Source organism: Lynx canadensis, chromosome X (genome assembly GCF_007474595.2).
Source record: "Lynx canadensis isolate LIC74 chromosome X, mLynCan4.pri.v2, whole genome shotgun sequence".
NCBI lineage: Eukaryota > Metazoa > Chordata > Mammalia > Carnivora > Felidae > Lynx > Lynx canadensis.
The window spans coordinates 98,982,402-99,005,256 of NC_044321.2; the positions used below are offsets into that span (position 1 = coordinate 98,982,402).

The window sequence follows — 22,855 nt, forward strand, 5'->3', positions numbered from 1 at the left end:
TGACATGAGCTAAACTCGGACACTTAATCGACTGAGCCACCCAGGAGCCCCATCATTGCCAATTTATTATAGTTGTTATTTATAGGTTGGAAATACAAGCTTATTCTTTCAAGGTAATCAGGGTGTGTTTATTTGAGATGACATTGCTATGAATTAAGAATTAGTGAAGTGCCTGTAAATTTAAGTCAGATGTTTAACTATTAAGAACATTCATGTGATTAATATAACAGTATATTAATTATACTGGAAAATTAAAAATTATACTAAACCATAAGTTATGTAATTATATGTTTTGTTACATTAATTATACTAAAAAATTAAAAATAAAATAAGACTTTAAAAAAGAATATTCATATGGAAGTTGGACAGTTAGCTTTTCCTATTTCAGGAGAAACAGCTATAGGCTGTCCATTGCCATTTCTGTTAAAATTGCGAAAGGAAGAGTTAAGTGTATTTTTGTCCCTGGTGCTTCTTCAGTTAGCCAGGATCATGAATCCAGTGCTCTGCTAATGTGCCATCACCACGATCGGCCCTACCTGCTTCCTTATCCCATGCCATCTTTCTGCCTTCCCCAGTTTCTTCACAGAGGGGCACGGTTTGGTTTATCTCCTGTTACCTTATAGAGAGGTAGAGGTTTTTATCTCAGAGATTATTTACTCATCATAAGCATGTTTGAAAACCAGAAAAATACTATGTTAAGAAAATATGATATTGTTATCCCCACTTTTCAGATGAAGAACAGAGTCAAGGAGGTTAAGTGTCTTGCCCACAGTTACCTTACAAATCGTCAGTGGAACTAGGACTCTAAACGAGGTCTTCGGAAACCTACATCACACTGTAGATCTCATTCTCAACTTAGGCATCATGTTCCGAAAATAGTAGAAAGTTTATTGAGAATGCCTGCTGATTCCCCACTCCTTATAGCATCATCTGTTTAGTATCCTAAGGGTTACAAGGCAAGAGAAAACTATATATACTCATGAATATGCTTAAGAAAGAGAGCCATTTTGATAATGTTTGATACAGGTTTTGTAATGAGCATAAAAAATACAGCTTAAGAAATCATTTATTCCAGCCTGTATTTTTCAGATTATCCAGAAACAAAGATTCTATAGTATTTCTTGATAATAATCACCTTTACAATGCATACTGTGTTTTTTTTTTGTTTTTGTTTTTTTTTTAAATTTTTTTTTTCAACGTTTATTTATTTTTGGGACAGAGAGAGACAGAGCATGAACGGGGGGGGGGGGCAGAGAGAGAGGGAGACACAGAATCGGAAGCAGGCTCCAGGCTCTGAGCCATCAGCCCAGAGCCTGACGCGGGGCTCGAACTCACGGACCGCGAGATCGTGACCTGGCTGAAGTCGGACGCTTAACCGACTGCGCCACCCAGGCGCCCCCATACTGTGTTTTTTATGACTAAATGAGACTCTTGCTCTGGTTTAGGGTTAATGTTTTTAAATAGAAATGTAATTCATATAGCAAAAATTTCACCCTTATAAACTGTACACTTTAGTGGTTTTTAGTATATTCACAAGGTTGTGGAACCATCACAACCTATTTAATTGCTGCAGGACATTATCGTAACCCCCAAAAGAAACCCTATACCCATTAGCAGTCACTCTCCATTGCTGCCCCTTCACCCTCAAACCCAAACAACCACTAATTTATTTCCATCTCTCTGGGTTTACCTATTCTGGACATTTCATATGAATGGAATCATAATATATGGCTTTGAGGTTCATCCACATTTTGGTACTCCTATATGAGTACTTCATTCTTTTTTTATGGTGGAAAAATATTCCTTTGTATGGATAATACCATGAATGTTTACCCATTCATCGGTTGGTAGACATTTGGGTTTCCACTCCTTAGCTTTTAAGAATGATGCTGATGCTGCTATGAACATCTGTGTGCAAATTTCTGTGTAGAAATAGGTTTTGAATTCTCTTGAGTATATATTTAGGGATGGAATTGCTGGGTCATGTAGTAACTCTACATTTAACCTTTTGATAAATGGCCAGTTTTCCAAGGTGGCTGCACCATTTTACATTCCCGCTGGCAGTGCGTAAGGGTTCTGGTTTATTTCTCCACATCCTTGTTAATGCTTGTTATTGTATGTTCTTTTATTACAGCCATCCTAGTGGGTTTGTGAAGTGGTATCTTATTGTGCTTTTGATTTGCATCTCCCTGATGGCTAATGATGTTGGGAATCCTTTCATGTGCTTATTGGCCAATTGTAGGTCTTCTTTGAAGAAATGTCTGTTCATTGCCTTTGTCCATTTTTTAAGTTGTATTTATCTTTCTGTTACTGAGTTGTAGGAGTTCTTTATATATTCTAGTTTGTTATATGTAAGCCCCCTGTCAGATATATGATTTGCAAATATTTTCTCTCGTTCTGTGGGTTATCTTTTCACTTTCTAGCTGGTGTCCTTTGAAGCATATACGTTTTTAATTGTGATGAAATCCAGTTGATCTGTTTTTGTTGCTTATGCTTTTATAGTGTTATATGTAAGAAGGCATTGCCTAATCCAAGGTCATCTATGTTTTCTTTTAAGAGTTTTATGGTTTTAGGGGCATCTGGGGGGTTCAGTGGGTTAAAAAAAAGTCTGACTTCAGCTCATGTCATGATTTCATGGTCTGTGGGTTTGAGCCCCGCATCGGGCTCTGTGCTGACAGCTCAGAGCCTGGAGCCTGCTTCAGATTCTGTGTCTCCCTTTCTCTCTGCCCCTTCCTGCTCGTGTTGTCTGTCTGTCTTTCTCTCTCTCTCTCTCAAAAATAAACATTAAAAAACTTTTTATTAAAAAATAAAAAGAATTTTATGATTTTAGCTCTTACATTCAGGTCTTTGATCCATTTTGAGTTAATTTTTTTTTTTTTTTAATTTTTTTTTTCAACGTTTATTTATTTTTGGGACAGAGAGAGACAGAGCATGAACGGGGGAGGGGCAGAGAGAGAGGGAGACACAGAATCGGAAACAGGCTCCAGGCTCTGAGCCATCAGCCCAGAGCCCGACGCGGGGCTCGAACTCAGGGACCGCGAGATCGTGACCTGGCTGAAGTCGGACGCTTAACCGACTGCGCCACCCAGGCGCCCCGAGTTAATTTTTATATATGTGTAAGGTAGGGGTCCTTTTAATTGTTTCTCGTATCCTGTTGTCTCTGCCTTTAGTTTTAAGCAAGGTGACCTTGAGATACCTACAGAATATCCAAGTACATGGATATTAAAACCTGGAACTCACCTAAATAAGAGTAAAATTGTGGTAGGGGGAAGCATCCAGAGAGATCATTAAAAAGGGTGCATCGAAGAGGGAAGCGGAAGGTGAGCAGAAGGAGCCAACAAAACAAGCTGAAAAAAAAACAAAACAAAACGCGGACAGTAGAACCAGGAAAGAGCGCTGTCCAGCTGATCTCTGGACATCTCCACTTAAAAATCTCAAAAGCAGCTCAAATTCCGCATTTCTAAAAACCACCCTGACTGAATCCAGTCCTGCTCTCCGCCCCCCCAAGTTGGTTAATAGTTCCACAGTTCACAGAGTTGCCCAGTTATTTGAGTCATTTTAAGCTCTTTGCTTTCCTTAATCCCTCTACATTTTTTTTTTTTTAATTTTTTTTTTCAACGTTTATTTATTTTTGGGACAGAGAGAGACAGAGCATGAACGGGGGAGGGGCAGAGAGAGAGGGAGACACAGAATCAGAAACAGGCTCCAGGCTCTGAGCCATCAGCCCAGAGCCCGACGCGGGGCTCGAACTCACGGACCGCGAGATCGTGACCTGGCTGAAGTCGGACGCTTAACCTACTGTGCCACCCAGGCGCCCCCTAATCCCTCTACATTTAATTAACCACCAGGTCTGATGAATTCAACCTTTTTAATATTGTCTAAAATCCACTGATTCTGCCCTAGTTTCTGCCCTTATTTCTCATCCAGATGCGTTAGTATTCTCATAAATGGTCTTTTGTCTGCATTATAACCTCCCAACAGAATTTTTCTTTATCAAACAGAAATCTTAAGTTACTTTCTTACTTCTTTTGTTACTTACCGTATAATAGTTCTTATGGTCAAATCCTTTTCCAGTTTCTCTTTTTAAAAAACACTTATTGAGGGGTGCCTGGGTGGCTCAGTTGGTGAAGCAGCCGAGTCTTGATTTCAGCTCGGATCATAATCTCACAGTTCATGGGTTCGAGCCCCACCTTGGGCTCTGTGCTGACAATGCAGAGCCTGCTTGGGATTCTCTATCTCCCTCTCTCTCTGCCCCTCCCCTGCTCGCTTGCACACATGCTCACTCTCAATATAAATAAACTTAAAAAATTTAAAAATTAAAAACATTTATTGAAGTATAATCTGCATACGATAAAATGCATAAAATAGACCAATCTGAAGTATTCAACTCAGTGAATTTTAATATGCATTTATGTGTAGTCATCAGCCAAATCAAGATAATAAAACATTTCCACCATGCCCGAAACTCATGCAGGCCCCTTCCCAATCAGTATCTACCCCCAAGTTACGTTCTGACTTCTATTACCATAGGTTAGATTTGAACATCTTACAAATGTAATCATACAGTGTATTCCTTTGTTACTAGTTCATCATTATGATGACGTTTTGTTCATCTTATCTGTGAGATTCGTCTATATTGTCTGTGGCAGTGGTTTGTTTTTCCTTCTTGCTGTGTAGTATTGGAATATACCACAATTTACTTATCCATTCACCTGATGATAGACATTTGAGTTGTTTCCAGTTTGAGGCTGTTATAAATGACACTGCTGTGAATATTCTTGTGGATGTCTTTGGTGGACCTTTGTACTTATTTTTAATACTCAAGAGTAGAATTGATGAATCAGAGGGTGTAAGTCTCTTTTTTTTTTTTTTTTTTTTAGCAGTTCCCTATATAACCTGTATTTTACTTTGAGTACCATTAAAGCGAATTTCTGTTCATTTTGTTGCCTTATCTAGTTCACCCCCCTTGGCTACAGAAACTAAGTCTCAGAGATAGGAAACTCACACACATTCAAAGTCACAGACTGGGACTTCCCCGTATTCCCCACAATTTTTCCAGAATAATTGCTAGTGACAAGGGAAAGACGTCCACTCTTTAAGTACTTAGGTTAGTTGTTAATGAGTACAGCGGATTTGATAAAGTTCTGATTTTCAAAGCACTTAACTTTTTCTTCTCAGTTTTACCTAATTGTTCACTGTTTCTTTAGTCTTTAAATCACCTAATCTCAATTCATAGTGCTACAAAATACATACTGCATTTTCAGTTATAACATTCTGGAAGATTCTTCAGTGCTTAAATATTTTAAAATCTTCTTCCCAAAGTAGCTTTGATTTGCTGGTTAGCATTTTGGGTTTTTTTGGTTTTTTTGAGGAGCGGGGCTTTGCTTGCTGCTTTTATGTTTCTTTTTAACTATACTTTGCTGTTGAGTTGTGCTAATGAAAATAATTATTTAAATTCCCCGTTCCTTTTTCCCACCAATTTTTATTTCAGATGATGCCATCTTCCAAGATCCTATGGTACAGCAAGCTATACGAATGGGATTCAATTTCAGAGACATTAAGAAAGTAATGGAAGAAAAAATTCAGACATCTGGGAGCAACTATAAATCACTTGAGATTCTGGTTACAGACCTAGTGAGTGCTCAGAAAGACAATACACAGGATGAACCAAGCCAGACCTCATTGCAGAAAGGTATGCATGACTGTTTTTAAAAAGCAAGAAACACCTAACAGCACTTCCTTATGGCCAGCATCTTACATGACTTTGTGGCCCGTTCATTTTTTTCCTTCTCACATCCCCCTTAGGATAAACATTTTTAAAGACTTTTTGACAATAAAAAATTCAAAAATACCCAAAAGTGGAGAAAGCCATATAATGAACCCTGACATACCCATCGATCAGATTCAATAATTGTCAACAGTTTTCCAATCTTGTTTGATTTCTTCCCCAACTTTTTTTGTTATGTATTTCAAAGAAAATTCCAGGCATCCCATACACCATTTACCTGTAAATAATATATATCTAACAGATAAGGATTTTTTTAACATAATCTTAATACCATGTGTTAAGCAGTAACTTAAACTGTGCTCAGGTTAGGCTTGTAGATGGCTGCCTTCTCTGTGTGTCCTCACATGGCCGAGAAAGGGCACTCTGGTCTCTCTTCCTCTTATAGATACACTGAGTCCATGGGAAGTCTGGCTGGCTCAGTCAGTAGAGCACGTGACTCTTGATCTCCAAGTTGTGAGTTTGAGCCCCAGGTTGGGCATAGAGTTTACTTTAAGAATAAATACATACAGCGGCACCTGGGCAGATCAGTCAGTTAAGCATCTAACTCTTGATTTCAGCTCAGGTCATGATCTCATGGTTTGTGAGACCGAGCTGTGTCTTGGGATTCTCTCTCTCCCACCCTTTTCTGCCCCTACACTGTTTGTGCGCTCTCACTCTCTCTCAAAATATATGAATAAAACTTAAACAAATACATAGAAAGAAAGGAAGGAAAGAAGGAGAGAGAAAGCAAACTGATTCCATGAGGGGGTCCCACCCTTATGACCTCATCTAAATGTAATTACCTCCCGAAGGGCCACTCTGTGAGTACCATCACGTTGGGAGTTTGGGGCTTCAAAATACGAATTTTGGGGAGATACATTATTCCATAACATACTGTTACCCCATTTAAAAAATTACCAGTACTTCTATAATATCATCTGAAAATCAGTTGGTTTTAATCTTCCCCCTTGTCTTAAAACATTTTTAACAGTTGATTTCTTCTAATCGGGATCCAAGTAAGAGCCACTGATTTATTCATTTTAAGTGTGGGGGCACCTGGGTGACTCAGTTGATTAAATGCCCGACTCTTGATTTTGGTTCAGATAATGATCTCATGGTTCATGAGATCGAGCCCTGCTGACAGCATGGAACCTACTTGGGATTCCCTCTCGTGTGCTGTCTCTTGCGTACTCTTTCAAAATAAATACTTAAAAAAAATCTTAGAGTGTGGGTATGTGTTTTAGTTTAGATAAAGAACAAGAAAGGCTTTTATTGGGGCACCTCGGTGGCTCAGTCGGTTAAACGTCCAGCTTCGGCTCAGGTCATGATCTCGCAGTTCATGAGTTTGAGCCCCGCGTCAGGCTCTGTGCTGACAGCTTGGAGCCTGGAACCTGCTTCGGGTTCCGTGTCTCCCCCTGTCTCTGCCCCTCCCATGCTCATGCTCTGTCTCTCTGTATCTCTCAATAATGAGTAAATGTTGAAAATAAATTTTTTAAAAAAGGCTTTTATCACTGTGTATAGAATCTGTAAGTTTTGTAGTTGAAATGGATTTTGAATGTTCTGCAACTTTTCATGTGGTGTGAACATATAAAAGTGCTATATTACTAAATAGAGCTTGAATGAGTGGCACTCTAACACTGTAAATCATATATTGGGGCGCCTGGGTGGCTCAGTCAGTTAAGCATCTGACTTTGGCTCAGGTCATGATCTCACTGTTTGTGGGTTCAAACCCCACATCGGGCTCTGAGCTGTCAGCTGGAGCCTACTTTAGATTCTGTCTCCCTCTCTCTGTCCCTCCCCAACTCACACTCTTGTTTCTCACAAGTAAATAAAAACATTAATTAAAGTAGGCTCCACACCCATCATGGGGCTTAGACTCAAGAACCCTGACATCAAGAGTCACATTGTCTACCAACTGAGCCAGCCAGGCATCCCTAGAAAGTGTATTAAATAATGTGCAAGAGAATCATACGAACTCCCTTTAGGAAAAAAAAATTAAAAATACAGGTTCCTTCTTTAAGGATGATAGCAACTCTAATGTTTGACAGCAACATTGAAGGTTAAAAGGTTTCAAATTGTGAATACATTTTGGGTAGTGAGTTACGTTGTGATAATCACTGGTCTCTGAGGGGTGCCTGGGTGGCTCAGTTGGTTGAGTGTCCGACTCTTGATCCCAGGGTCGTGGGATCAAGCCCCGCATTGGGCTCTTCGCTGAGTGTGGAGCCTACTTGGGACTATCTCTCTCCCTCTAAAAAATAAAAAAATAATAATAATCTTTGTTCTCTGAGCTCTTAACCACCTCTTCCAAAGGTTGAAAATTCTCCCAGTGCTAATAAACCTTAAAGTTTACTAATTTTTTTTTTTTTACATTAATGACCCTTTTAGGGTGCCTGGCTGACTTAGTTGGAAGAACATGTAACTCTTGATCTCAGAGTTCTGAGTTCAAGCCCCATTTTGCGTGTGGAGCTTATTTAAAAAAATAGACCCTTTTGATCTTTAAGTTATTTCAAATGCTTCTAAAACATTATTCGGATAATTACCTCAGTCAAAAACCAGGATGATTTTAATGGCTTTTAAAATTAGATCAGTTGATATAAAACATGCAGCAGAAAGCTTACCACCCTTTTCCTAACGATGCGTTTATTTAAAACCTGTAATAGCTCCACTTGTCTTGGAGATGGTAAAATGGACCACTGACTCAGTCATCTTTCTAGTGCAATAGAAATTCAAGTGATTGTATCATTTTTCCTTGCGTCTTAACCGTAACTCAAGTTTGACAGTTGAAGTGTTAGCTTTTACACCCGAAGGCGTTGAATGCAACAGAATGAGTTAGTGGGGTGTAGCAGCGGGGGGCAGGGACAGAGTGCACTGGGGAGTGTCTGTTTTCTAGCCAGCAGGAGGCCTTGGCGGCTCCTATAATCACTGAGACCACAGCAAGCTAGGATGGTGTGGGAAGCAGGGTCTGAGCAAAGGGCAGCTCTCAGAGGCAGGAGTTGACCTCTCCTTAGTCTCACTAAATTGCGAGGCAGGGTCACTGCTACAGGCTGTCTTCTCACACTAGGGCTGCTGCATATTCCTCTTCTCAAAGGCTGAGGAGGAAAGACTGGCGCTAGGAATCTTTATGCAAAATAGAAGGCAGGTCTAATTGAAGTCGAGCAGGTGGAAGTTATTAGAAAAACTGCACTGTATTGCTTACCGAGAAATCCTGCATCCAGCGCTAGCTTTTATCCCAATGGCTGTGTGACAGAGAATGTCCTAGTAAATGGTCTTCTAAAAATAGTACCAAATAGTATCTTTCATTCTTTCTTTTTCAAGATTACATAGTGTGCTGTAAAGCCCTTTACTTCTAAAGTGCTTATTTTAACCTTTATGTATGTATTACTGTATATAAAAATCAACCACCATACATATTTCTTATCAACCTGTCCACATGGATCTGCTCTGATAGTAACATGAGTAACATCAATTTATTCTAGAAGTGGGTTTTTTTAAGTTTTTATTTTTTTTTCTGTAACATCAATTTATTCTAGAAATGGGTTTTTTTAAGTTTTTATTTTTTTTTTCTAAGTAATCTCTCTACCCAGCATGGGGCTCAAACTGCCAACCCCGAAATCAAGAGTTGCTCCACCGACTCAGTCAGCCAGGTGCCCCATATTCTAGAAAGTTTTAAATAATGTAGTAAAAATATTAGCAAATACCATCCGAAGTTATCTAGGTCTTGCCTTCATAGTTCACGTGCCAGGAACCTCCTGACCTAGAAGAAAGCCTTGTAGAAAGTTGAAGGGGAAAGGCACGAAGTGAAGGATGTAGAATCCGATAGTTGCCTTAAGGCTTGAATGAACTATAATTTTCAGAGGTAAACTATTGGTCTGAGGGGGTAAAACCATCTGAGTTAAGTGGCTGTCCATAAGGCCAAAACGAGGTACAGAAGGTTGATGATAACAGTGGTTGGTAGGCCTCACATTTCATTCTCCTGTGGTCTGTAAAATGGAATCACAAACCATCAGAGCCAGAATGAACCTGAAAGATCATATAATAACTTTCATCGCTTCAGTGAAAAAACTGAAGCTAGTTATGCTGTTGCCCAGCATCATTCAGATAGCTGGGAATAAAACTCAGGTTTCCTTATTTTTTTAAGAGAGAGAGAGCGAGGGGTACTGAGGATCTGAAGTGGGCTCTGTGCTGACAGCAGAGAGCCCTATGCGGGCTCTGACTCGTGAACCCAGAGGTCAGGTCATGACCTGAGCCAGAGTCTGCCGCTTAGCTGACTGAGCCACCCAGGCGCCCCCAGCGTTCCTTAAAAAAAATTTTTATGGAGCACTTGGGTGGCTTAGTTAAGCCTCCAACTTTTGCTTTCGGCTAAAGTCATGATCTCACAGTCAATAGATCGAGCCCCACGTCACACTTGGTGAGGAGTACAGAACCTGCTTGAGATCCTCTCTCTCTCTCTCTTTCTGCCCATCTCCCACTTGTGCTCATGTACTCCCCTCTAAATAAATAAACTTAAAAAAGTTTAAGGTTTTAAGTATACAGTTCAATAGTGTTGAGTACATTGACATTGTGCACCCACTCTCCATAGCTCTTCTTATCTACACAACCGAAACTCTGTCCCCGTTAAACACCTCCCCATCCCTTCTCACCCTTAAATCCATCTTGTGAACTTCTCCTTCCCAGCTCCACTGAGAGGTCATTCTTTCAGGCTTACCCAGAAGAGCGTTCTGGAGCTCCCTCTTCTCGATTTTACCTGCTATTAGAGCATCTGTAACATTGTTTTCTGTCCTGCCCATTAGATTAAGCTTTTTGAGGACAGGCACTTGATCTTATCTCTGATGCATTCTATGTTTGAGCATAGGTTTGATTATGCCCTCTAGGTTGCTTTTTAAGAAGAAAGAGATTTAAAAAAAGAAGAAGGAGAAAGAGATTAAATAATACTTTCCCTCCACCCCTAGTCAGGCATACCTCTCCAAAACGCAAATCTCCTCCTATCTCTCTCCTCCTGGCTCCCAGCGTCCTCAGGAACAAGTCCAAACTCCTTTACATGGGTGGCCAAATCTTTCTTTTTAATGTTTATTTTGAGAGAGAGAGCATGAGCAGGGGATGGGCAGAGAGAGAGAGAAAGAGAGAGAATCCCAGGCAGGGTCTGTCTGCACGGTCAGCGCAGAGTCTGATACGAGGCTCGAACTCCAGAACTGTGAGGTCATGACCTGAGTCGAGGTCAAGAGTTGGACGCCTAACCAACTGAGCGGCCCAGGCGCCCCATGGGTTTCCAAATCTCCATGACTGGGCCCCTGTTAACCTTCTATAGCCTCTTGTCATGCTGTTTCCCTGTGACTCTCTTCCCAAGCCCTACCCTTGTACTTGCACGTCTGGTTCCGTCCCTCCTCCTGGAGCCAGCTTATGCCATTTCCCCTGCCTAGACACTCTTCTCCCACTGCCTCCATCCCCCAGGGCCTTCTCTCTCTCTCTTTCCTAGTTAACTCGTCCCTTAGGACCCAGTTTAAGTATCATTTCCTCCAGGAGGCCTTCCATTTATGTGTGTGTGCACACACTCCAGCACACGCTTGCACCTTTCCTGTGTTCTTGATAACACATTGTAATTGCCTTTATCCTTACGCTCTCTTATAATTTCCTGTCTACTTGTGTTTCTTGTCTATGAACGATTAGGGGCCTGGGGTCTAGATATGTTAATTATTGTATCTCTAGTCCCTAGAACCTAGTTAAGTGTTGAGTAAATACTTATTGAATGAAACTCAACCACTGTTTCCCAGACTTGTTTTCAAAATAGTATTCCCTAGCATGTTAAAAGGAATGTGGTGACAAAGGAGTTCTGTAGTTAAATAGGGACATGCATTGTGATTTTCTAAGAGGGGACATATACTGTGTTGTACTGTCCTGTACTTCATAGCAGTGGTTCCCCATCGCCAGTGTGTGCAAGCCCAGAAATTGTTGTTGTATAAAACCGTATCTGTTTCTTTTTGCATACTTTAATTTCAGAACAAAATAAAAAATAAAACCAACCCTAGAAATTTTAGATTTAGTGAATGGAGCCTAGCAATCTAGTGTTTAAAAATGCCCTGGGGCGCCTGGGTGGCTCAGTCAGTTAAGTGTCAGACTCTTGATTTCTGCTCAGGTCATAATTTCACACGGTTCAGTGGGATCAAGCCCCACGTCTGGCTCTGCGCTGGCACGGGGCCCGCTTGGGATTCTCTCTCCCTCCCTCCCTCTCTGCTCTTCCCCTGCTCAAGCTTTCTCTCTCTTTCAAAATAGAAGAAACATTTTTTAAAAATGCCCCAGGTGATTCTCATGGGAGGCCAGATTTGGAAACCACATGTATACAAAGATTACAAAGATTGTTAAAATACGTAATGCCTTTGGAATAGTGTCTAGCACATAGTAATAAGTACTGTATTATTGTTAACTGCTGCCATCATTGAGGTTGTGGTCATTACAGTTACTACGGCCACAAAACACATTTTTGTAACATATTTAACATTTCACAAAACCTAGTTTGGGAAAAGCTGAATTAAGCAAGTACCTTAGTGCCACCTGTGTGCTGATGTCACCCAGATCTCTGTCTCTAGCCCTGACTTCAGACCTCAAAACATGGCTGTCCAGTGACATTTTATGTACGGATGCCCTGCAGACATCTCAAAAATAACTTGAAAAATGCCAAGCCAGTACCTCCTTCTAGATTTCCTTTTGGCATTCCCATCCCCTTGCCAGCCACACTAGAAGTCTTACAATCAACCCGTTTCATATTTTTTCTCCCCCCCCCCCCCCCCCCCCCACTCAGCCATCTAGTCAATCACCAAATCCTCCTAGTCTCACTTCAGAAGTGTCCCTCAGACCCATCCATCCGCTTCTGCTTCCGGGGTGAGCCATAGCCTTTCCATGTGTCCCTTCTTTTACTTCACCCTTGCTTCTCTGCCGGGCAAGTCGCCGGCCGTGTGTAAATGTCACTCTTCCACATCACCCAGGTCCCCACCGCGCAGCCACCAGCCCAGGAAGCCCTCCCCGGTGCATCTGAACAGAAGAACTTGGCCTCTCATCTTGTCCCAGAGTCCTTTATACATAGTTTATTATAGCACTTATCACTCTGTACTTTGTGCTTCCCTGCACAGCCTCCGCTCCTGTCCTCTCCCCCGGCACACCAGCTACTCAGGAACAGGTGTCCCACGTGAGTCTTCCTGTCTCCCAGCACCTGATTGGTGCCTGGCACGTAGTAGGGGTTCACGTTGTTTCAGTCAACGTCGGCAGCTAAGGAAGTCTAAAATTAACCCATTTCTTTTCTCTTTGTGCAGAGATTAGTGCCGAAGAGCAGCTAAGGCTCCTGCAAGAGGAGAAGCTTTGCAAAATCTGTATGGATAGAAATATTGCTGTGGTTTTTATTCCTTGTGGACATCTGGTCACTTGTAAACAATGTGCTGAAGCAGTTGACAAATGTCCCATGTGCTACACAATCATTACTTTCAAGCAAAAAATTTTTATGTCTTAATCTAACTCTACAGTTAGGCGCATTATGTTCTTCTCATTACCCTGATTGAGTGTGTGATGTGAACCGACTTTAAGTAATCAGCATTGAATGCCATTAACATTTGCTACCAAGTAGACAAAATGTAAAGTATGCTGCTCTAGTTTGTAATCTAAAATATGAATTTCTGGATTGGATTTGAGGGAGATATTAGCTATGTTATATATCTTATTTTTTTTACTGTTATTTAATTGAAAGCTAGGCTAAGCATCATATTGTAACTGACTGCAGTGTGTATTTGTAGTACACTAACTTGGTTTCTAAGTGTAAGTGAATTAATCAACTGAATTTCTCATTCTTTTCATATAGGCTTAACAAATGGAGCATTCTGTGTAAACGTGGAGATTAGAGTTAATCTCCCCAATCACATAATTTGTTTTGTGTGAAAAAGGAATGAACTGTTCCACACTGGTGGAAAGATAGAGATTATTTTTAGACGTTTGTCTTTGTGTTTTAGGATTCTGTCCATTCTCTTTTAAAATTACACACACGTGCTTGGGTGGGTGATTTTAAAAAATGATTTTGCCATTGTCAAAAGGGTATTTAAGGATAGAATAGCATGTAGCCAACACGTACTGACATGGAAAGATGTCAGAGCTACATTAAGTGTAAAAGGAAGTGGCAAAACACTATGTATAGAATGAGCCAGATGAAAGTGTGTGTGTTTTGTATTTGTATAGAACAAAAGATTTGAAAAGATGATGCATCAAATTGTTAATTGTGGTTTCTCTTGATGGGAAGGGGTGGGTCCCGGGGGGGGGGGGGTTTGCAGGGGCCTTTCACTTTCTTTTTTTTTTTTTTTTTTTTTCATTTTGTTCTGTTTGAATTTTTTATAAGTATGTATTACTTTTGTAATCAGAATTTTTAGAAAGTATTTTACTGATTTAAAGGCTTAGGCATGTTCAAACGCCTGCAAAACTACTTATTGCTCAGCTTTAGTTTTTCTAATCCAGGAAGGCAGAGCAGTTAACCTTTTTGGTGCCAATGTGAAATTTAAATGTTTTTATGTTTTTTCCTGCTTTGTGGATGAAAAATATTTCTGAGTGGTAGTTTTCTGACAGGTAGACCATGTCTTCTTCTCTTGTTTCAAAATAAATATTCCTGATTTTGTAAAATGAAATATAAAATATGTCTCAGATCTTCCAATTAATTAGTAAGGATTCAGCCTTAATCCTTGCTAGTTTAAGCCTGCCTAAGTCACTTTACTAAAAGATCTTTGTTAACCCAGTATTTTAAACATCTGTCAGCTTATGTAGGAAAAAGTAGACGCATGTTTGTACACTGCTTGTAGTTAGAGTGACAGCTTTCTGTGTTGAGGTTCCCATATCGTCTTGTATCTTAAAGTTTCATGTGCGTTTTTACTGTTAGGATAATTAAGATGTATATAGGACAAAATGTCAAGTCTTGACCTAATTGTTTTCTTTTCTTGATTAGTAATAGTAGTGGATACTTCTGAAATGTTCTCTCAAGATCCTTAAAATCTCTTGGAAATTGTAAAATATTGACAGGAAAGCGAGAATACTTGCTTAAATCTTAAAATAAAACTTGAATAGGAGTCAGTATAGATAAAAAATGGAAGTTTAACAGTGCTTCCTAGAACACCCAGGGTTTTCTTAATCGGATTCTTAAACTGACCTGTCACAGAGGTGAGTGAGGCATTTTACTGCAGAGAAACATTTGAGAGTGAAATTTCCAAGTTCTGTTTTCATTGTATATTCTAAGAGTACCGTCATGTTCTCCTAACCTCTGTCGATGACAATTTTCAGTGATACTCATTTAAGGCATTGCGAATTTCAGTGAGAACTTTTTAAATTAAATACTGACTGCCCTGTTCTTGTTCCGTTGTGTAAGTTCCCACTTCTTTACCTTCTGCACATCCTCTCAGGTGTAGTTATATACTCATTAAGTTAAATTTTACATATGTAGGCTAAGCTTGGGATTTAAATGATAAGGGGAGAAAAGTGTTAACGTGTTTTAAATGCATTTTCCAGAACGTGTCAGCTCCGAGGCAGGTAGGTAGTTCAATCTAGTTGTTGGCCAAGGACTGAATTGTTTTAACATAAGGCTTTTCCTGTTCTGGGAGCCTCAGTTCATTTAAAACTCTTCTTTTTAAAACTTGTATGTTTAGAGTTAAGAAAGACCTTTTTTTTCTCCCCGTGAGCTGTGAAATGTAATGCATGAAGCTGATGTGGCTAACAAGTTTATTTTAAGAATTGTTTAGAAATGCTGTTGCTTCAGACCCTGAAATCACTCCACACTCCAACTTCTAATCAAATTTTTTTAAAGACTTACCGATGTTTGTGTTCTCACTATAAAAAGCACTGGACCCTTTCCATCCGGTTGTGCAAAAAAAATGATCACTCGCAAGGTCACAAATACACCCAGATCCAAATCTGTGCCTCCCCTTTCCCAAAATAGGTCTCCATATCTACATGTAGACATTCTTTTCTGCTCTAGAGTCCACGCTAAAGATTAAGAAGTCACCACCTATTTTACTACATTTCAGTCACGTGAAGAGTCAAGTTGTTCCGTGATAAGTAGTTCTCTTTATTCGTAATAATTTGGTGTGCTGATCAAAAGCCTTGTTTCAATTTTTGAAAAATGGGTTTAATGTTTATAAAGTAAACTCCCAGTTTCTTAATTAACGGTTTTGTATTGCCTTCACTGCTAAATTTGGATTTTTTTGGGTTTGTTTTCCCTTTTGACTAGGGGCTGAGGTGGGGTAGGGTGGGTGTAATGGGTGTGTATAATATGATTTGGCCCTGCATGTTATGATCTTGTTTTTGTTGTTACATTATTTAAATCTTGGTGGTTCTGTTCCCGTTTTCATTCTAGTGGGTAAAATTGGAATTTTGAACTCTCTGAATGGCCATCACGCCATTAGTTGCATGCGTGGGACTCCTTAGGCCCAAATCACCGATTTGTGTCCTGATTACCCAGGTGCTGAATAGGAGGGGGAAGGGGTGGAGGAACGGGAGAGCTAGGGTAGGCTTTTCATTTCCCCTAGAGAAATAAGAAAACGAGAGGGGATATTTGACAGAGGTAGTTATTTTTAGCCAACTCTGCTGTAAAAAAGAGCTGGGCGCTGGGGTGGCTCAGGCAGTTAAGTGTCTGACTTTCAGTGTCGGCTCAGGTCGTGATCTCACGGTTTGTGGGTTCGAGCCCCGCATCGGGCTCTCCGCTGACCGTGTGGAACCCTGCTTGGGATTCTCTGTCTCCCCCTCTCCCTGCCCCTTCCCTGCTTGCATTCTCTTCTGTCTCTCAAAAATAAATGAACATTTTTTTTTAAAGATTAAAAAGAGCTATTTCTTCACCTATCTTACAAAATTATGAGAATTCAGGGGAGACTGTGTATGTAAAATACCTGCTACAAATGTTAATTCCCTTCCTAGCACACCCTCGCCCATCATGGGTTTGCCTTGACTCTGGAAATTTGGGCCACCGCTTAGATGATAACTCTTTCAGTGACTCTTAACTCCTCTTTTTTGGTGTTTCTCATAGTTAAGATGTAAATTATAATAAATAGGTCAAGTCCTTAAAAATATTTAAGTTCCTTTTTTAAAAAATTTGAAAAAACTGTTCTTATCAAATTCAGGTGAGCTTTCCTAATAGAAACAACTGGCTTATTCCCACTTTCATAATCAGTTTCAGTTTGACTCTTGTACACTTAGCACAATGTGAATTGCATTAGCGGCCTAATAGAATCATAGAGGGTCAGAGCTAGAAGTGACCTTAGAGAGTATCTGATTCATCCCCCTCATTTCACAGGTGAGGCAGCTGAGGCTCAAAAGTGAAGTGATTTACTCAAAGCTGTATAGCTAATTAGTGGCAGCCCAGACTGGGACATAGTTTGAAGGTGAAAAACTTCAAGTTACCTCTCCTGGGAGGTCTCAGATGTTTATTTTTTCAACTCTTCTTTCTTCTATACCGTAGCTTTCACTACATATTAAATGACACTTTATGACTAATACCATAGGACAATCTTAAATACATATATCTTCAAATTGTACAATACTACATTAATGTTTTGGGTGGTAAGATTCTATTTTGATGACTAATGTTTGCAGATATGCATATAGTTTTTTTTGGCATTTACTACATTCTTATTGTGTATCATTAATGTAACATTTAAGATTATATAAGTATATTTTGTCATTTTCTCTATGCTTAGTAACAAATTTGCATTTTCAATTTGCTGTAATAAAGGCTTTAATGTAATTTTTATTAGAAGATTTTGCATTTTTTTCATTACTGTTATATTTTATCTAATCTGACAGAATGACAGGTTCTTATGTCATTGTATTAGTGTTGTGAATAATCATGTGAAATGTTTGGAGATAGAGTGCTATATTTGTGAATATAATTTTATGGCTTTTTTCATTTAGTAGAAACCTTTCCATCAGTATGGAAAACTAAGAAAATTGCTTTCCACTGTATAATCTGGCAGTCATCATAGATTAAAGCTTATTTTTCTGTGAATAAAACTTATTCAATAAAGCACTATTCTTTAAAATGGTACCATATTACTTTGTATTTATTTTACTTTCTCAGAGAAGCTGAAATAGCCTTCTTAAAAATAGGCAAATGAAACCCAACCATAACATACATTTTCTGCCATTGGGCCAGGCATCAAGGTACGCATCAAGTCATGGCATGTTAAAACAGACATCTGTTTTCATATTAATTTGTAGAATTCTGTCTGTGCATGAAAAGCACAGTTTTGAAGATGTATAAAAACATGAACTCTAGTAACACCCCCTCCCCACAAAGAGTGGCCTGTTTGTCCCAAGGGATCATATAGTCACCATAACAAATCTCGAACAAACCATTTAAATGCAGTCTACCTTTCTTCATACGTGTCAACTATACTCTCAGTGAATATTGATAAAGATGTGAATTTTCAAAGCTTTCTCTTACAGTTCAAGCCCCAAAGAAGACACCAAAAACAAAATTTTTAAAAAAGCTTTCTCTTACAGAAATTTTCAAACTTACACAAAAATAGAAAGGAAAGCAGAGCTAATCCCATGGCACTCCTCATTCGGCCTCGATAAATATCAACACTTTGCCCATCTCGTTTCATCTGGGATTCCCCCATCCCCCATCCTTGGTTCACTTGCATATTCTAGAACAAATCCTAGCCCTTGTGTCATTTGTCCTGTAATCAGAACATTTTTTACAAGCACTGAATTTTTAACTGCCCGCTATTGCTAAATTTTAATGGACATCTACACAAGAATTAAAGGCAACTTTATTCCCCCTTTCCCCTCTTTGAAAATTAGTGTAAATAAACCCCTCAGAACCGATAGTTAAAAATACTTAAAGGGGTGCCTGGATGGCTCTGATGGAGCATCCGGTTCTTGATTTGGGCCCAGGTCGTGGTCCCAGGGTTGTGGAATCGAGCCCCGTTTCGTGCTCCGTCCGGAGCGGGGAGCCCGCTTAGGATTCTCTCTCTCCCTCTGCCCTTCTCCCCCTATGCTTGTGCGCGCTCTCTCTCCCTCCAAACGTAAAATGAAAATACTTTAAAACTATGTTCTTGGGGCACCTGGCTGGCTCAGTCGGTAGAACCTGTGACTCTTGATCTCGGGGTTGTAAGTTCAAGCCCCACATTGGGTGTAGAGATTACTTCAAAATGTTAAAAAAAAACAAACCCAAAACTGTGTTCTCACTGTATCATTTGTAGTTTGCTTATAGATGATGGAATAAACGTGGTACTTACTAAAAGTTCGTAGGCTGGGGGCACCTGGCTGGCTCAGTCGGTAGAGCATGCAGCTCTTGATCTGAGGTCATGAGTTTAAGCCTCACATTGGGCACAGAGTTTATTTAATACAAAGAAATTGTATATATAGATGTATGTGTACATCTATCTATATATATATATATATATATAAAATGCGGTTAGTAGGCTAACTGCATGGTATATGGATGGCTTGTTGTGAAAGTGCGGTCCGGGGATCAGCATCTGCGTCAGCCAGGAGCTTGTTAGAAATGCAGATGTGTGGGCCCCATCTCACACCTCCTGAATCAGAAATTCTGGGGCTTGACCTAGCTTTCGGTGTTTTAACAGGCCCTCTAGGTGGTTCTGATGCAGGCTAAAGTTTGGAAATCACTGGGATATCGTAAGGGGTCCGAATCCAGAAAGAATTAAATGGCTGAAACCTGTAAATCAAATTGGCCCAGCCCTCTACAAACGACTGCCCTCCTCACCTTTCTTTTCCTTCTAACTTAGTGCTGATCCAGTCCTGTATTTTCTCCTGTTAGCAAAACGCGACACAAAATACATCCTGAAAGTCCCTTCTGATTCTACTTTTCAACAAAACTTTCTTGCATACAGTACTCTTTGAATTTTATGAGTATAAACCTTCAGCCCTTTCACTGCTAAATTCAGAATAGCCCCACGCTGCCCGTGCCGTTAAACTATCCTCCAATCAAGCCGTGGAAGAGTTAAAGATTCGAAGACCCACTCGACACACTCATGAGCACTTAGTGTGACAGCAATCACTTGAAATGGTACAGAACAGACCTGCACTTCTAGAAAGAGCCGAAGTTTCAATGAAATGTGAACAGTTACTCTGCGATGAAGTCGGAAGCCTCTCTAATGTTAATAACTAGCAGTTCTGAATTCTTTTTTCCTCTAGTGGCGTCAAGCCTTTCGAGTTGAAGAAATCCACACTCATAGGTCACTACTGGTCTCTTTAACTGTAACCAAAACTAAAGTCTTCAGGCTAGATGAAAGTCGGTGGTTTTCTGTTCTATTCCTGTGAACCGCTAATTTGCTTATAACAAATACATAAACTGGACATCTGGCTTCTATAGGTTTGGTCTGCTCAGAGGTGTTTTTTTCCCCCAATCTTATCCTGGTTAATTTGAGATTTCCAAGATGTTGTATGCAGCATAATTAATGATGACAGCATAAAAACTCTTTTGCCTGGGCCTATACCTGTTAACTTTGGCTTATGAATAAATACTGGAAGGATACTGGTTCAAAACAAATAAGGAATAAAAATCTAAGAGAAACCAGACTCTGATCATTGTTTTCCCCATTCAAAGTTTCCCAAAGGAGTTTAAATTTGAAAAAAACAAAACAAAACACAGCTAGAGTATACTCAATTGAGGTTAATAGTATTTAAACAATGATCTCGCTCCAAAATCTAAGTTTCGTTTCAATAAACTTTATTGAATATTGAATAATAAACTTTATTCGATATTCGAAAGATATATTTTCCAGTAGTCTCCCCTTACTCAGTTTCCCTTCCCACGGTTTCAGTCACCTGTGGTCAACTGTGGTCTGGAAACAGATGACTCTCTTTCCGACGAATCATCAGAAGGTCACAATGCCTACGTCATTCCCCTCGCTTCGTCTCCCCACATAGGCATTTTATCACCTTCCATCACAAGAAGCAGGGCGAGCACAGTACAACAAGATGTTTTGAGTGGGGAAGAAAAGATGTTTTGAGAGAGACTCCATTCACATAACTTTCATTACAGTCTTGTTATCATTGTTCTTTATTATTAATCTCTTACTGTGCCTAAATTATAAATTACACTTGATCATAGGTATGTAGGTGTAGGAAAAAACATAGTATATTTAGGGTTGGGTACTATCCGCAGTTTCAAGCATCAAGGACCTCCGAACGTATCCCACGCGGATAAGGGGGGACTGCTGCACATACAAAATAACCGACGTCCATTCGTTACATAAAGTTTTGCCAGTTACTTTTCTTTAAGTCTGTGCACTGCATTTCTTTAACTTTATTCCATTGCCAGGTACGAGGGATTTCTTTTTAATTCCATTAGCTTATATAAGGGGCTTTGCGTTTTTGGCTAAAGCATCAAAAATGTATTTTCTCATTAAATATTGGAATTTTGTTTGGCAGCGATTAGGCTCTGCTTCTGCCAGATTTCTGACAGTCGTATTGAGGAGCGAAGAACATGTAAGTATGTTCATGAACACTTACTGATGTTTCAGAGGAACTTAAATTACTTTTTTTCCAGAGCAACTTCTTTTCAAAACAAAAGAGCCTAATTCTTCCCCATAAAATTAATCTGAATTGGAGAAGAACTTACGAAAAATCATCTCGTTTTTTGTTACATAGACATTGTGCATAGATTTCCTAGTAGAAATTTAACAAAGGCCTGTGTGAATCATTAAGAGAATGACCTAACTCATCTGGAAAAACCTGTTTTTCTTTCATCTAGGTTTTTTGTTTGTTTGTTTGTCATTTGATTATGTTATGTGATCTATAAGAATTAAGTTATGCTAAGCCTGGGTTATAAAGCAAGATTTGGTTAGGTATATAATAATAGGTAAATATTATTTATATGTATGTAATACATATATGTAAATAATATGTAAAATAAAATGTAACAAAAAGATTAATACATGAGGGATAATAATCCCTCTCCACCTACCTCAGAAGATTGTGGCAAGGATCGTATGAGTAAACGTACATGAAAGAGCTTCAAAAAGTATAAACCCTCTCTGTAGGCCCAAGGAATCATTCCTCTAATTAGAGTTTACTGGACTAATTGTGGGTTCGTTTTACACAAAATGAAACACTCCTGGACCAGTATCTGATTAATCAGGGATATCCAGTGATGAAATTCCCTTGTAAAGTTTCGTGGTCATTTCCATGACTCTCAAAAACATTTGTATACATTATCTCAGTGTCTTCCACTCTCTACACGGTCACTCCTTGTGTTTAAATCAGAAGTGTATGGGTAATGGCACCGAGATAATTGGAGAAATCGGTGCTGTGTTACCATTGTGGAAATTGTATTCATAAACCCTGCCAATCAAGTGGCTCTCTAACACATCTACTCAGGCAGTCAGGTCAACTCTATTTTCTAACATGTGAAAATAAGAATGTATAAAACAGATTAAATTTAGGGACAATAAAATAATTGGTATGGTATTCTTGCACTATGGCACTGTGTCTGTCATTCATTATAGTCCTAGCATCTCTGTAATTTACAGCTAAGGAACCCCAGACATAAAGGTTATGTGACTCACCTACATCATATGGTGATTCACCAGTCAAGCTGTTCTTCTAGGCACTGAGAATGTTTTTAGCTAATTTTTGGCATGAATTAGCTAAATTGGCTGCCTCACTGTCTGAACTTAGAGGATATATGTCCAAATCCAGGCTCCGTTTTCGATGGCAAGACCTGGCTGGCCATATGATACCAAACCAGAAAACCACATAGAAGTAATAAATAGGTCTATGCAGTCCTTAGCAGCTACTCGACTAGAATTGCAAAATTTAAAGTAACTTTAAAAAAAAAAACAAAATTTGTTTCTTTAAAAAATTTTTTTTTTAAATTTTGTTAATGTTAATTTATTTTTGAGAGAGAGAGACAGAGTGCGAGCAGGCAGGGTCGGAGAGAGAGGGAGACGCAGAATCCGAAGCAGGCTCCGGGCCCTGAGCTGTCAGCACAGAGCCTGACGTGGGGCTCAAACTCACGAACGGTGAGCTCATGACCTGAGCCAAAGTCGGACGCTTGACCGACTGAGCCACCCAGCCGCCCCCCAACAGATTTTTGAAACTAAGCTCTACCCC

General features: G+C 39.6%; 1 protein-coding gene across 2 annotated transcripts in view; it reads left to right on the top strand.

Annotated features, from left to right (window-relative positions):
• Positions 1-13,904, top strand: part of LOC115507053 (X-linked inhibitor of apoptosis) — a 45,936-nt gene extending 32,032 nt beyond the window's left edge. For both annotated transcript variants that reach the window (XM_030305150.2, XM_030305149.2), the window contains 2 exons: positions 5,492-5,692; positions 13,069-13,904. In XM_030305150.2, coding sequence (XP_030161010.1) covers positions 5,492-5,692; positions 13,069-13,262 — 395 coding nt within the window. In that variant the 3' untranslated portion in view covers positions 13,263-13,904. The remainder of the gene's footprint in view (positions 1-5,491; positions 5,693-13,068) is intronic.
• Positions 13,905-22,855: the final 8,951 nt, after the last annotated feature.